The sequence below is a fragment of the Eleutherodactylus coqui genome, chromosome 2, assembly GCF_035609145.1.
Source record: "Eleutherodactylus coqui strain aEleCoq1 chromosome 2, aEleCoq1.hap1, whole genome shotgun sequence".
Taxonomy (NCBI): Eukaryota; Metazoa; Chordata; class Amphibia; order Anura; family Eleutherodactylidae; genus Eleutherodactylus; species Eleutherodactylus coqui.
Window position 1 is genome coordinate 247981060 of NC_089838.1, and position 15806 is coordinate 247996865.

At 44.1% G+C, this 15806-nt stretch overlaps 1 protein-coding gene across 1 annotated transcript; it reads right to left on the reverse strand.

Moving 5' to 3' along the window:
- Nucleotides 1-3449: 3449 nt before the first annotated feature.
- Nucleotides 3450-15600, reverse strand: AEN (apoptosis enhancing nuclease). Its single transcript, XM_066592813.1, has 4 exons — nucleotides 15515-15600; nucleotides 10809-11462; nucleotides 8477-8677; nucleotides 3450-6548 (listed from the first exon to the last, which is right to left on the reverse strand). The coding sequence occupies exons 2-4, from the start codon at nucleotides 11448-11450 to the stop codon at nucleotides 6369-6371; spliced, it is 1023 nt and encodes a 340-aa protein (XP_066448910.1). The 5' UTR covers nucleotides 11451-11462; nucleotides 15515-15600; the 3' UTR covers nucleotides 3450-6368.
- Nucleotides 15601-15806: the final 206 nt, after the last annotated feature.

Sequence of the window (15806 nt, forward strand, 5' to 3'; positions counted from 1 at the left end):
TGGAAAAGTGACTGCATGTTCTCAGATCACAAAGGACTGGCGAAGTAATACAAACCTGACCTGGCTGCCAGATACAGAAAAGGAATGTATCTGCAGAATAGGCTAATAATGGTACATTATTGTACACAATGCTTTATTGTGGATTTTAAGTGTGTGTTCTTGCAGTAATCGCAGAGACTTTTTTTTTCAATTGGAATCCCAGTGTGTTTTACTATAAGGCACAGTGTTCCCCGCAGCAACTCATTTAACAACAGGGACTGCAATAAGTAGAAAACATTGAGCAAAAATAAAACAGCTTTGTTTCACACATCTTGGCATGCTCTGACAGTTGGGTTGCCAGAAACATTGAAGTTATGGCTTCAAATCATCCAAGATGTAGTGAACATGAAAATACAAAAACGACTTGATAACATATTTATCCATTTTCTTCTTTCATTAATTAGTTCATTTTGTAGCTCATTATTCTAAAAGTATATTTTGTTGTTTTTTTTTTATTAGACATAGATGTGATCATCCTGAGTCGGTGGAATTTACTCCAGAGATAGAGATCATATTTGCCAAATCCTTTATTCAAAAGGGATTTACATGAACACGATAATTTATGGCTAGGTTCAGCGTCTCTTAACCACTTAGTGACCACCCATGCGTGTTTTCACAGAATAAATGTAGGAAAGAAGAAAAAAAAAAAAAAACGGTTGTAGGCGCAATCCCTTTTCTTTTTTTCCCCCCTACATTTATTCCATGTCATTGCACATCCTCCTGGGAAGGTGTGATGTTTCGGGGAATGGCTGCACCCTCTCAAACTCGCCAAGAATCGATCAATCTCGCTGCCAGATATAGTATCAAGGGAGGAGAAAAAAAAATACAATTCCCAAACCGAAACATCGGTTTATAGACTTCAGAACTCTCAAGTACATGCTTCGCTCCCTTTTTTTTTTCCTCATTAGATAGGTGTTTTCACGTCCTGGGTGTCTGGGGTTAACTCGACAGGGCCATAAAAAAAAAAAACCCTTGGCGATCACCTAGAAGTGTTAAAGTTTAAAAAGTTAAAGTTTTATCTCCCCTCACTGATTTGATTGGGGTAGGGAGATGAAACGGCTTACCCCAGGCCTCTGGATTTATCCCCACAAGCAATCATCCTCCATGTACCTTCCCTGGCTTCTGCTCATTCACTTGCCGGTAAAATAGCGGATGCATGCACTGAAGTCGGGGATGGCCTTGGAAATTTAAAATCTCCTTGCTCCCGACTACTTAAGGTAGCTGAGAGCCTGGAGCAGTGACCGAAGGCCATGGTGAGCAGTCCCTAGTCACGTGATCGCCAAGGGTATAAAAAGGGGATCTACCTTAGGGCTTATTCAAATGACCGTATATCGGCCGGGTATTCATGCCGGCCGATATACGGCATCTCTCTCTGCAGGGAGAGGAGGCTGGAAGAGCCAGGAGCAGTGCTCTGAGATCCCGCCCCCTCTGCACTATTTGCAATGAGAGGGGGCAGGATGGGGCTGGGCTAAGTTCAAGGAATTAGTTCCGCCCCCATCCTCCCCTCATTGCAAATAGTGCAGAGGGGCGGAGAGGAGGCAGGAGCTCAGAGCACTGCTCCCGGCTGTTCCAGCCTCCTACCCCTGCATAGAGGGACGCCGTATATCGGCCGGCGTGAATACGCGGCCGATATACGGTCGTCTGAATAAGCCCTTATTCAGATTAACTATAATGCCTATGTATTATACAAGAAATCCCCGGGAACACTCCACGAGCAGCTTCTTGAGCGCTCTGTGCGAGACCGCCGCATCTCAGCAAGCTAAATCGGAGGAGGTGCAAGGCTCACAGAGTGCCACTTTCTACACCCAATCCCTGCCACGGAGGTCAAGAAATACTCCCCCAAAAAAGATTCAGGTTTGCAGCAAGCATGGGAGGAGAAGGTATACCTGATGTTATTGCCTCATGTGCGCATCCCAACCAGGACTCCGTAATTACCCCTATTTTCAGAAATACCACACCGTTTTAAAGTTATTCATTTTATCTAAAACTTGGGGAATGCTAGAAGAGATGGAGGGGGAGGGGGGGGGGGGGGAATTGTTTTTAGGAAGTCTTTTTTTTTTTATTTTATTTTTTTTTAAGTGTGCAATGGGGCCTGGGATTTATTCAGTTGTGCCCTGAAATCCAATGGGTGCTCCCTCCATTATAGGCCTTGCAATGTGAGCTATAAGAAGATTGGGGCTACAATGGGGGGTATTGCCAAACACAGAAGAACCAGTGCTATAAACTTCTGGTGTGTCCCACCAGTTTTTTCAGATCGGATCCATGGGGCAACTGAAAAGCCTCACCCCGATCCTCTGTGAAGTCCCACAGCGATCGAGACCTGCTGTGGGCTTCTGCGCATGCGCCGCTATGGCGCATCTGTGCAGAAAGCCGGAGCCCAGCAAATTTAAAATCCGCCTGCGCCAGGCTGTCAAAAATAGCCTAGTGTAATGAGATGTCACCAGGGACTGCTGGGCGGTTCCCGGTCATACGATCACCGTTATCCACCGGATAACTGTGATCATGGAAGATTTAAAAAGAAAAAAAAAAAAAAGTTAAAGTTTCATCCCCCTTTACGGATCCTATCTGTAAGGGGAGATGAAATTACATAACTAAGGTTCCCGGATTTGTCCCACAAGTGGATCTTTATCCGCAGACTTTACCCTGGCTTTGGCGCATGCACAGGTGAGCAAAATGGTGGACACATGCGCAAAAGTCAAAGCTTGCCCAGGAAATTTAAAATCTCCCTGTTCCTCGCTACTGATGGGCTCACCACAGAGAACCTTCCGTTCTCTCCGCCTCACCCGTGGCCAGGTGGCCTTACGCGACCGGATAGGAATTACGGATTCCGCATGTATCTGATCCGCAGTGATACGTGGATCAATGAAATGCACTGGATTACAGAATTCCGCCCACATTAGTGGGTCGGAATTACGTAATCCACTCGCAAAAAAAAAAAAAAAAGGAAACAAGGTCGAACGGAGACCAAAGTTTGCACTCTGTCTGCCCCATTAGGGTGAATGGACCCGATGTAGGATACATTTGAATATAGTTTGAGTATTTAAATGTAACCCCCTGCCAGGAAACCAAGCTAAAATGCTATGTGAACCCAGTCTAAGACCCAGTTAACTCGGCGGAATGTTTGCTGTGGATTTGATGTAACACGGCGTTAGCACTTGTTCTACATCCGCATCCCATTACTTTTAATTTGAATCTAAGCTGTAGTTTATACAGCGTGCATTTTTCTGAAGGCCGATTTCAAGAAAAGAAAAAAGTGACAATGTGCAGGCAGATTTGCCCACTGCAAAGTACTTAATCCGTGTGCACATCCGCAGACATGTATAGAGAACGCTTGTGCGAGAGGGGCCTTACAGACACCAACACCAAGCGCCTCCACCACAACTATAGAAAACATAAAGCAACACACGACAATAAGTCAGCAAGTGTTTAATAAATTAACATGTGCATGTCAGTGGTCGTCCATAAATAACAAGTAAGAGCAGACACTGGTTCAGTAGCAGCAATTATAGTATTCAACCAAGTTCTAAAAGACATTTTCTTGGCCCCACAACCGGGCATCAACATTGGTTCACCCGATCCCTTAGCTGACGAATGAGCAGACCCATTGTTGATTGCTAAAAAGCAGCTATCAGCCAATCATAGAAACACCTCCGTATTCATCTCTCCATGCACACGGGAAGACGTAGAGCCGGCTCCATGGGGAAGAAAAAAACGTTAGTAGCTGCCGATCGCCCCAATACCAACGACTTTTAGCAGGTGTAAAAGAAATGTAAAAGGATTGTGGCCATACTTTATTGATTGGGGTTCGCTACATCTTGCTAAGAATTGGCCGCTGTAGGATCCCATGATCTAGTGGTCTGTAAAGTGCAGTTATCTTTATAAAAGGAGGGCAGGGTATCGGCTAATCACTTGGCATATGGATGATGCAGTAGGTCCTCTAGAGAGCAGCATCTATACTGGAGGGGGGCTTCTGATTTGGGAACTTATAGTCTATCACATACAAACCACTTCCTAGGGTGTATGGATAGGGGTTGTCTAAACTTTTTTAAAATATATAGAACAATTTTACCATTAAGTGAAGGGGAAACTGTAAATTTCTTCGGTACTAGTAGAGACAATTTATAAATACATGCATATTAACCATGTTACATAAGGCATTCAAACAATATATTATACAACTAACTCCTTAAATAGGTTTTCCAAGGTAATTTAATTTTTTTTTTTAATAAGCTGACCATTTAAAAAAAATTATATTCTATACTAAGTCGTCACAGGCCCGCGCAGCATCTCCCAGGTAGGTTTACATGCTACAGTCTGTGAATGGAAGGTCATAGAAGGCTACAGCCAATCACAGACCTCATCATTGGACCGTGGAAGTCTGATTATAAGTGTAGTCATGATTATAAGTGTACTCATTAAGTGTACTCATTAAGTGTACTCATTAAGTGTACTCATTAAGTGTACTCATTAAGTGTACTCATTAAGTGTACTCATTAAGTGTACTCATTAAGTGTACTCATTAAGTGTACAAGGCATGTCACAGACTGCTGCAGCCAAGTACTGGCCTCTCCCTCACAGTGTCTGCGTGCAGCATCCTGTACGCAGCGCAGATGCCGAGGGGAGAGGTCAGCGGCCACAGACTCAGCAGTGGCTGCCACTGCCGGAGCGGAGCTGCAGGCTGGCTTGAGTGGAATGCCTGTAGCGATGCTGGCCGATTACAGGCCAATAGGGGAGGGGATATTACTACTGGGGTCAATATAGCGGACACCACTACCACTACTGGGGCCACTATGAGGGACCTCATTACTAACTGCCCCCCCCCCTTTTGTTTTTCTTTTTAAACATGGCCAAATTAAAAAGACCTTGAAAATCCCCCTTAAGGAAACAGCTCTTTTGAGCCTTGAAGACGCAACTTCTTTTTTTCTATTGCATTTAACCTTCTACTGGTGTATCTGAATGAGCGCTTATGTGTTGTGGGAGGAGTTGTCATATTTAATGTGACCATTTGAGTGTACATGTAACTTCTTGATTAAGTGTAGACTAACTTTTTACACAACTTAAGCTCCTCTAACAGCCTATATGTGTATCACAACTGTTGTAATATATTTGCATAGAAAAACAAAACAAAACAAAAAAACAACTAATTTTATGACTGAAGATAAAGTTTGAAGTGGCTGCCACTAGGAGTCTCCCTTACAGTACCTAGCAATCCACAGCCTGTCATTAGGCATTTGGCTTCTCTAGTAACAGGGACATGGGGATTCTGATAGTCCCTACATGCGATAGAGGGGCAGGCAATCAGATGTTACCTTGCATTTGATGGGAGCAGAGCTACATAAGGCAGCATGGGAGAGGAAGTCCCAGGCAGTACAGTACTGGCAGAATGGCTGGCTTGGTACACAGCACCCAACTGTAAGTGGATTGCAAACAGAAGAGAAACAGAAAAGCAGGAAAATCTAATGATTGAGCTCAAACTGTGTGCAAAAAAAAAAAAAAAAACAGCCAATGAAAACCAGAGCTGCTTTTGAGAACTTTTTGAAAACTCAGGCACGCTTTAACTTGCATTAAAGGGGTATTCCCATCTTACAAGTTATCCCCTATCCATCAACTGTGAGATCCATCTTGAAAGAGGTGGTTATACATATGTGCCACTACTGCATTCACTTCAAATGGGACCACCAGAGATTACGGAGTTCAAGTACTCGGCTATTCTATGGAGGCACCATTGAAGTGAATAAAGCAACAGCACGGCCATAAGGAGTAAAAATCCTGAAACGGAACAACCCCTTTAACTCTTTCAGCAGCAAATGGAAGAAAAAAAAAACCAAACAAAAAAAAAACACTTTTTGGCAAAGTTTTAAATGTTGTCTTGTTTACCATACTGCATAAATTATGTTATCTTTATTCTGCGGGTCAGTTTGTTTACGGCAGTGCTATATTTATATAATTTATTTTTATATCTTTTACTACTTTTGCATAATAACATTATTTTTGTATCACCATGTGTAACTTTTTAAATGGGCTGAGGTGTGTGTCTTATTAGTACCATTGTGAGGGAACCAATTCTGTAGCTTTTCTTTTAAATAGTGTTCATTATGTGGGATACACCAAGCAGGTTTATAGTTTGGGATGCTACCAATTATGTGCAATTTTTTTTAATACATAAAACATTTTTATAATGGGAAAAGGGCGTTTACCAGTTGCTGCCATATAGCAGGGTGTTACCTGCATGCTATATCCCAGCATCATACATGTAAGCTGGTCTGCTGAAACGACTCCTTTGTTGTGCAGCAGAGGGAGGATGTTATGGAGTCAACAATCTAGTCCAATCATTTACAGTCCTCCTTGAGATCAGATGGCCAGTACTGATCATCCATGTATTGGTCATCTGGTTCACTGTCTTCATCCAAGTCACTCAGGTCAACTTGCTCCACCTCGTCCTCCACCAACCTAAAAAGCTCCATGCATGTCTGAGCGTCTTCAACTGAGGAGTGTCCCCGCTTACCAACCTGAAGTAGTGAGAATAGCAGAAAAATGTATAATATGAGACATGGGAAATGAATGTAGCATGCTACATCCAAAATGCATAAATAAATTACACTAGAATGCCACATAAATATTTTTTTTTTTCTGGTGGCCCAATTACTGAATTCAGGGCATGGTATCCACCTGCAGTCTACTCGGCCTGTGCAAAGCAAGGTATAGGAATCTGGTGGATATGAGGTCCAAATAGCTTCGAGCAGACTGCAAAACCTAATGGAACATGTATGGCTTCTTAGCACAGAGAAGTGCGGCCAACATGCTCCACCGTACAGACAGGTCTGTGGAGTCGGTAAGCAAAACGTACAACTCTGACTCAATTTCCCACACTCCCACCTAATTCACAAATAACCCATTATAATAATTACTAATAAATTTACTGTAGTAATCCGGCAAGATCAGGCTCAATATATATCAATTGTTTGCCATTTTGAAGTTAGAATTGGAGTTAGTATTGGTACATTTCCACAGACTACGACCACACCCAAAAGGCTCTCACACTCCACTATGCTGCTTATAGACTTCATATAATGCTTTTAGAGGAAAAGTGTCTGATCAGTGGGAACTGGCTGTCGCATCTCCCACCATGTTGTACCTATAAAGATGTTATCAGGGGACACACTTTTCTCCAAACTGGCTCAGTCTACTCTAGTAACATAAGACAGACATACCACCGTTGTCTTTCTCCCACATGTGGTCCCTTCTGCTTTTCACTTCCAGCAAATGACATCACCAATATCGGGACTATGTGATTGCTACAGCCAATCGCCAACTCTCTTCAGCTGCAACAGTCACATGACCTGGGGTAATTTCATCATAACTGTCCCCCAAAAGCGAAAATCAGTGGGGACGAGCAACAGCAACCAAGGGAGCAGGGAAGAGGGATATGTCTTGTGGTATGTTATTAGAAAAGTATTCACTGGAGGGTTCGAGAAAAAAAACGAAAATATAACTTTTAATAAATATATTAAAAAGGAACTTGAATCTCAAGTTTCCGAGGGACACACGAAAAACATAAACTAATTGCTTCTTCAGTAGGTAATCCCCACAGAGCTTAGTGTAATGAGGGATACCGTATCACCTGAAGAGCAAAGAAAGAGGGCTCATAACGCGTAAAAGCGGCCAAGGACGATAGTCAAAAGGCTACCCTATAATGAAAAGGTGTAACCACAGCCGTTTACTGAAAGGGTCAACCCCACTAATATACTTAAACTTTAGTATGAGGTTTCCTTGGTCTACTAGTGAAAATTATGATCACAATATTGTGATCATAATTTTCACTAGTAGACCAAGGAAACCTCATACTAAAGTTTAAGTATATTAGTGGGGTTGACCCTTTCAGTAAACGGCTGTGGTTACACCTTTTCATTATAGGGTAGCCTTTTGACTATCGTCCTTGGCCGCTTTTACGTGTTATGAGCGCTCTTTCTTTGCTCTTCAGGTGATACGGTATCCCTCATTACACTAAGCTCTGTGGGGATTACCTACTGAAGAAGCAATTAGTTTATGTTTTTCGTGTGTCCCTCGGAAACTTGAGATTCAAGTTCCTTTTTAATATATTTATTAAAAGTTATATTTTCGTTTTTTTTCCTCGAACCCTCCACTGAATAGTTTGAACTTATCATCAGGTGTTCGTCCTGCTTCAGTGATTTTATTAGAAAAGTATGTTCAAGGATAATCCCTTTAAGGGAATGGTGGGAGACACTGCAGCCAGACCTCACCGATCAGACACTTAACCCTAAGAATCAATGCACCAAATGTATCACAGTGGCCTGTACTGGATGACCAACTTCCAGGTCTTTAACCATTTTTGTCTAACTTTACACCATCGTATTTGTTTTAGCCCAAATGAAGCCAGAATGCATTTAGTGTAGCAGATCTCACCCATTGTTTTTACCTGTATCTCTTTTCGGAGGATATGGAATGCTAGCCTTTTCAAAGAAACGCTTGGCCTTGGTGGAAATCCTGCCATATGGTTCAGTAACGGGATTCTACTGGTGTCTCTTATTTGCTCGCTGGGATGGAAATATTCCAAAACTGCTAAATCGTTGTGTACGGCATGTCCGATCACCAACTTCCCCTTCAGAAGCTTCATGATCTGAGAAAACAAGAGGAAACTTTACTATATATTAAATAGGAATGTTTGGTAGACTTTCCTATAAGTGGTAGATTACAAGATGTCCATATATTGCACCGTAGGTATTCAATGCCGGACTAGGGCAATATGGTTAACATTTGGCCAAAAAAAAAACAAAAAAACAACCACTCCAGTAAACACTTTTTCCATCACGTGATTGTACTCTTGTGTCCAGGGTATGACTGACAAAGCGTTGGCTTCATCCACAGACCCAGAACAATGACTGCTGACATTTTTACAAAGGGCGTAAGAATCTCTGACCCGAGTTACAACGCTTACCTCCTCAGTGTATGGGGTAATGACATCAGATTCTACAGTATAATTATTGTCACTCCCCCCGCCCTCCTTTATTGGCTGTCAATCTAGCGCTTCTCTTCTGCAGTCTGATCTACATCCCTTCTTATGGCGCTTGAGCTACTTTCTATGCAATAGATAAACCAATGGCATGTACAGATGTAGCAATCGTTAACATGACTGGCAAATCAAGATAATGTGATTTAGAGCATCATAGTTAACTTGTCACAACACATTAAATGTCAAGTTAACATGGTTATCTGGATCACTATCCTCAGGATGGACCATCAATATCGGCTTGCCACTCAGGATCAAACATTCGTCAGGCTGGAGCGCTCCTGCACTGAGCCCATTTCTACAGGAAACGAGACAGGCCTGTTTCCACTGCAGTGGCAAGGCTTGGTAATGCAGGCCATTAACTTCAATGTGAACTTTGTCTGTAATACCATGCCTGGCCACTGCAGTGGGAACGGAGCTGTCTGCTTCCTGCAGAAATCAGCTCAATGCTGGAGCGCACAAGTCCGGCCAACACCCCATCTCAGGTGGCAGACCCTCGCTGATCTACTATTGATGGCCTTTTCTACAGATAGGCTATCAGTAGTTTATAACTGACAACCCCTTTAAACTTTTGCTAGGCATGTACTTGTGATGAGGACCAGTTCACATTAGCATTTTGCCTCCGTTGTGCCCTTCTGTCTCTTTGTTCTGTTTTTGGAGCAGAGAAGAACAGAAGTAAAACGGATCAGTTTTTTCTCCTATTAATTTCAATAAGTTTAAAAAACACTGAATACTCTCAGTCCAGTTTCAGTAAAAAGTCCAAAAGAAAAACGCAACTGAACCAAACTTAATTCCTTTTTTTAAGCCCATTGAAATCAATAGGGAAAACAACCCATCACTTTGAGTTTTACTTCTGTTTTTCTCTGCTCCAAAAACCGAACAGAGACAGACACAATGTAGGCAAAATGCTAGTGTAATCATCAACTTTTTCATGTTCCTAAAGGCCTCATGCCCACGGCCATGACTGACTCCACCAGCGATATATCGCAGCGGAGTCTGCCACGGCGCCCCCACAAAAGCCCCATACTTACCACTCCATATCCACCGTACGCTTCCCGCATGGAGAGCCGGCGCGCATGCGCAGTAGAACGCGTGACACGCCGGCAGTGTCTGGTGGGGACGAGTATTCACACGATACTTCCACTGTGCTCACAGCAGAAGTATATAATGACGGCCAGCTTCCATTGACTACAACGGAAGCCAGCCGCGCATATTCCAGCGGCATTTACAACATGCCGCGGTTTAATTCATGCTGCTGAATTCTGCAGCATAAACATTTGAGCTATTAGGTTCAATAGAACCCAATACCCTGTTTCCCTGAAAATAAGACATAGCATGATTTACAAGAATTTTTAAGGACGCAAAATGATTTTTCAGGCTTTTTGAGGATGCTTGAAATATAAGCCCCACTCCAAAATTAAGCCCTGCTAACAGTTAATTTAAAAAGTCAATTTAAATAGTGTCCAGGCAGCTATACATGTAAAAAAGTTAAACCTTTTTGAACAAAAAATTAATATAAGACACTGTCTTATTTTCGGGGAAACACGGTAGCTGTGGGGCAACGCCGAGAATTTCTGCCACGTAAAATGCAGCAAAAATCCGGCCATGGGCATTAGCCCCAAAAGAGGAAGAAATCCCAAATATGGTGGAAACTACTCTAGTTTTGGAGAACATGTATCATAAATACAGTCCTGCAAACCGTCTAACATATTGAGCATGAAACACAATCTGCATTATTTACCTCTTCCTGGGCCGTCTTGAAGGGAATGGCATCTACCATATGACGTCTCGTAATGCCGCTCCACCTCGTTCTGTAGTCAGTTATTGGAAGGTCTGGTTTAATATACTTATCGTAGATCACTTCTCCTCGATAGTTGACCACACTGCATCGGCCTATTTTACTGATCTTTGCACCAGGACCCGTACCAACCATTTCACAATCAAGGGCGACACATTTACCAGGTTTTAGCCAAGAGCTAGGTGAAGAAGCTCTACTAGATGGACAGCTGCTTGCCACGGACAGACCACTATCGTAATCACTTGCCGGAGGAGAAGATAAGCTAGTTGGCAAAGCACTTAATGAGGCCTTCATCTCTTCGAGTCTTGTCAATTGGTTAGCTCCATTTCTCTGTGAACAACTTGAAAAACTGCCTTCTTCGTGGCTGGAGCTTGAGCGTCCCTCAGATTTGTTTTTTTCCCGTAGGCCACGTTTCTGGAGAAAAGATTTGTGTAACAAAAAGCGCTGATGCTTTCTGCTCTTCCTGCGATTTCTGGCACGTATATCTTTAGGCTCAGGCGTAGGCACATCTGTTTGAGGAACTTTCAAGGAGTGACTGGGTCGAGGAAACCCATGGAATGGTACAGTGGATGCCATACTTTCCATTTTGTAGAAAATCTTAAAGAGAAATTGCAAGAAAACAATAAGGTCAATGCTAAAATGGAGAAAAATGACTCAAGGAGGTAAGCATCATATAAGGGGAGGCTTGCACTGTCCTTTAAATAGGTGCAGCACAGTACGCAATCACAGCCTTTGGGGTACTTTGATGTAATTTTAGTAGTGGGTACTTGCCTTGGGGACACTGGGAAATATTGTTCTAGATCAGGATAAGCAATTAACTGCTACTCACACTGACACCCACGGGCAATAGCTGCAAATCGGCTGTGCGACCAATCGTGGCTATCTATTATCTCTTTAGCCCTTTGCAATCCAATTTTGGATTCAGGGTTTCCTAGGTGGCTTTCTCTTTCTGCCATTATACAAAGGCGCTGTCTGATGGCTAGAGCCAATACTGCAGTATGGGTCATGTTGGAGCGCCCCCGACAACAGAGCGGCCAGTAATATGCAGTAACACCACCCTGCCGGACATCTTACAACATCAGAGCTGTACAGCCTTCAATAAGAATGTCTTCAGACGTCAGACAGTGGATTGGAAAGGGTTTAATGTCGTTATGACATTCTGGCAGCGGCATTTAAATCCCCCGACCGATGTTTGGGGGTCACGTATGGCCCCTCCCCATCAGGGAGATCGGGTGAGCCGTGCGGGTGTCATGGCAGCCGGGGACCTTCTAAAAAGGCCCCATGGCTGTCTTGGCAGACTGCCCATCAAGCCGTCTCCTTGGGGTGGCTTGGTAGGCTGCCTGTCAGAATGCAGTATGACGTAATGCTATAGCATTATGGCATACTGCAGGAGTGAGCAAAGCATTGCTGGCTCGGGACCGCCCCAGGGACTAAAAGAAAGTGTAAAAGTAAAAACGTTTTAATAATTATAAAAAAAAAGGAATAAAAAAAATGTTAAAAAACAAAACAAACATTTTTGCCATATTTGCAATAAAAAAATCTAAATAATAAAGCAAAAAAAATGTATTTGGTATTGCTGTGTCCGTAAAATTCCGATCTATCAAAGTAATGCATTATTTACCCTGCACGGTGAATGTCCTCCAAAAAAAAGAAAGAAAGCTCTATTTTTGGTCATCCTATCTCCAAGGAAAAAAACATAATAAAAAAGGGATCAAAGAATTATTTTTATTCAAAAATGGTACCAAGGGAAACGACAGGACGTACCGAACAAAAGGAGTCCACACACAACTATGTCGACGGAAAAAAAATGTTATCGTGCGCAGAAAATGGAGAAAAATAAAGTAGTACAGCAAAAAAAAACAAAAACACTATATAAAAGTTTGGCATCTCAGTAATCATATTAACCCATAGAATAAAGTTATCAGGTCATTTTTGTTGCAGTTAAAGGACTTACGATTTTTTTAAAGGGAGGAGGAAAAAAAGAAAGTGGAAAAAAAGCTCTGTCACTAAGGGGTTAAAAGTTCTACTGTGTCTTTTTAACTGCAACAACAGTATTTGCAAAATGCATTTTAATACAGTAATGCCTCCTGCACACGGGCGGATTTGCATTGCGAAACCGGGAGCAGGATTCCACCTCCGGATTCTGCAGCAAATCCAGCCCATAGCATGCTGAGATAATGCGATTCCCTGCCCATGAGCGTGCAGCGATTTTGCACGGGCTACGCACAGCGGGCTTCCATTGAAGTCAAAGCGTCAATTGCAGAATGATGCGGCTGCTGTGACTATCGCCATAGCGATCTCACAACTGCGCATGTGCTGGCCAATGCTTCGGCTGGCACATTTGCAGCAGAGGAGAAAACACCGGACAAGTAAGCAGGGGTCACCGGGTCAAACTCCGCTGCCCGAATCCCGCATGCGGTCTAAGGGTACTTTTAGACGATCCGATTCATCGTTGAACAAGCGAGTGACGTCATTGCTGTTTCTACAGGCAGGTACATAGTTGGCTCCTTCAGTCGCTCACAGTCGCTGTATGAGTGATTGAGGACAACTGGATGATTAGTATTTAAGCAGAGCGATAGGTGAACGAGCCAACGGTGATCTTTACATCTGCATAAAACAAAAGATTATCGTTGGCTGTTGGCTGCGTCTAGAGTTTAGACTGAATGATTATTGTTCGCTTTCGCTCAAACGATTTAACAAAAAACTGCAGCGGGGCTGTTGATCCGGATCTTACAGTCAGGAAGGAACTTTCAAACGTTGATCCAGGGATTCGGACTGCCATTATGGAGTCGGGAAGGAATTTATTTTCCCCTGTCCCTAAACTGGGCATCTGGATGGAAAGCGAGTAGACCCCATTATAGTCAATGGAGTCCGCCCGGCGCTGTTCGGCTCCATCCAACGACGGAACCATTCAGCCACGGGGATTCCCCTTTCATGCTCTACAGAGCAGGAAAACGGAGTCCCCAATGCAAGTGTGAAAACACTCTAAGCGATCCTATAGCCCCCAAACCCAACGGAATCTTTGTTTCTGTAACCACCATGCTCTCACCTCTATGCCCTAGTGACAACTGTTTCTTAAGTAGTGCTCAGAGACAAAAGGAACTTCCTTTCCATTAGACCCATCCAGGCTTAGAATTAGGCCCCCTGTCCACGGACGTGATTTAGCCGGCAGTAAATCGCCAGCGAATCACGCCGTCTGAAGCTTTCCATAGCATTGCTATGGAAAGCGCCGCCCTGTGACCACGAGCAGAGAATCACTGTTATTCTCCGCAGTCAGCCTGTCAGATAGGCTGACCGGCGGAGAGTCGTCTGCTAGCACCTGCTCCCAAGCGGCAGCTCCCGCGGGACTTTGCAACGCCCTTGGACAGGGGGCTTTAATGTGCTGCGGTGCCACATAGCATCTGTAAAGAAGGGGGTTCTTTACTGTAAGAGCAGTGAGACTATGGAACTCTCTGCCTGAGGACGTGGTGATGGGGAACTCAATAAAAAAAAAAAAAAGTTTAAGAGGGGCCTGGACACCTTTCTTGGGCAATACAATATTATGATATAATCATGAATAACTTCAGAAAGGTCAGTGATCTGGGGATTATGCCGATTGCCAGATTGGAGTAAGGCCGCCTGCAGACGAGCGGGTCGGATCCGGCAGCGAGAATTCTCGCCGCTGGACCCGACCCGAGAGCCTGCAGGGACGAGTGCGTACTCACCCGCGCCTGGCGGCCCCGGCTCTTTCATGTGCCGGCTGCGGCGCAGCCGGCGCATGCGCAGACCGGAGCCGGCGGCCGGGTGAGTGTGTGCCCCGCACAAAAATAGGACATGCCGCGGTTTGTTTGCCGCGCGAGATTTTGCGCGGCCAAACCGCGGCCGTCTGCATAGGAGTGCGTATTGTAATGCACTCCTATGCAAACTTTCAGTGGTGGAAATCCCACGGGAAATCCCGCCGCGGGATTTCCGCCCGTGTGCAGGCGGCCTAAGGAAAGCATTTTTTCCCCTTAAATGAAGAAAATTGGCTTTTACCTCATAGGCATACGCAATAGGCTGAACTGGATGGACACAAGTCCTCTTTGTGGATATTACATACTATGTCACACGTATTGCACAAAATAAAGGTTGCAGCATGTTCCCTCTTGATGCGTAATACATACGCAAATAGAGCATGACGATTGGCACACAGCAAATACACAATTACATTACATTGCATCTTGCTGCGCGCCATGCGATTGTCTCATACTCGCGACATGCAACGATTTACGCCCGTGTGAAGCCACCCTTAGTCTCATATCTATCATTTGCTGGATCGGCCCCATATTCTTTGGCATGTGTCTATTATAATCACACAAGCGGACTGGATCCACATTATAGTCACTTTTGCAACAGAAAAGCTGTAAGTAAATTCCTCTGAATTACATTGTGGCGTGTTCATCCGTGGCCAATCCACGGCAGAGATCAATCACATATGTGGACTCCCTTATAAAACCACAAGCACATGGTGAGCATGGCACCGGGGGTGCTTTTTAAAGCACCACCACTCTACCTGGATCCATATGGTAAGTGTAGGAGGAAATGCTCATTAACACCACTGCTGGCCGTTAATGGGCAGCTGCAGGTAAGTAGTACACGGGCAGTCTGCGGTCAGTACTTCTATCACTCACCCGTCCACCGATCGCTCCCCGTAGACGCTTATTACAGGAGTCTATCACCACGTGTCACAGTGCCGGCTTCTCCGCACACATGCCCGGGCATGTTCCTGGGCTGAGCGCCTGTCATTGGCCATTTACCACCAGGTCCCGCCTCCATACTGTTCTGATTGGTTAGTAGTAACTACTGTATTTGGAATGTAGGAAATAGAAGCGAAGTGACGTGATCACACTAGAGGTCAGGCTGCGTCACGTGACTGTACACGTCACGTCGCTCTGGTACGGGGCTGTGGCGGCGTGTAGAAGA

Bases quoted from the DNA above. Each gene is read 5' to 3' on its own strand.
- AEN (XM_066592813.1), bottom strand. From the start codon at position 11,450: ATGGAAAGTATGGCATCCACTGTACCATTCCATGGGTTTCCTCGACCC. The intron at 8,678-10,808 runs GTAAATAATGCA...TTGTTTTCTCAG, and splicing joins TCAAGACGGCCCAGGAAGAG to ATCATGAAGCTTCTGAAGGG. The intron at 6,549-8,476 runs GTAAAAACAATG...TCACTACTTCAG, and splicing joins TCCTCCGAAAAGAGATACAG to GTTGGTAAGCGGGGACACTC.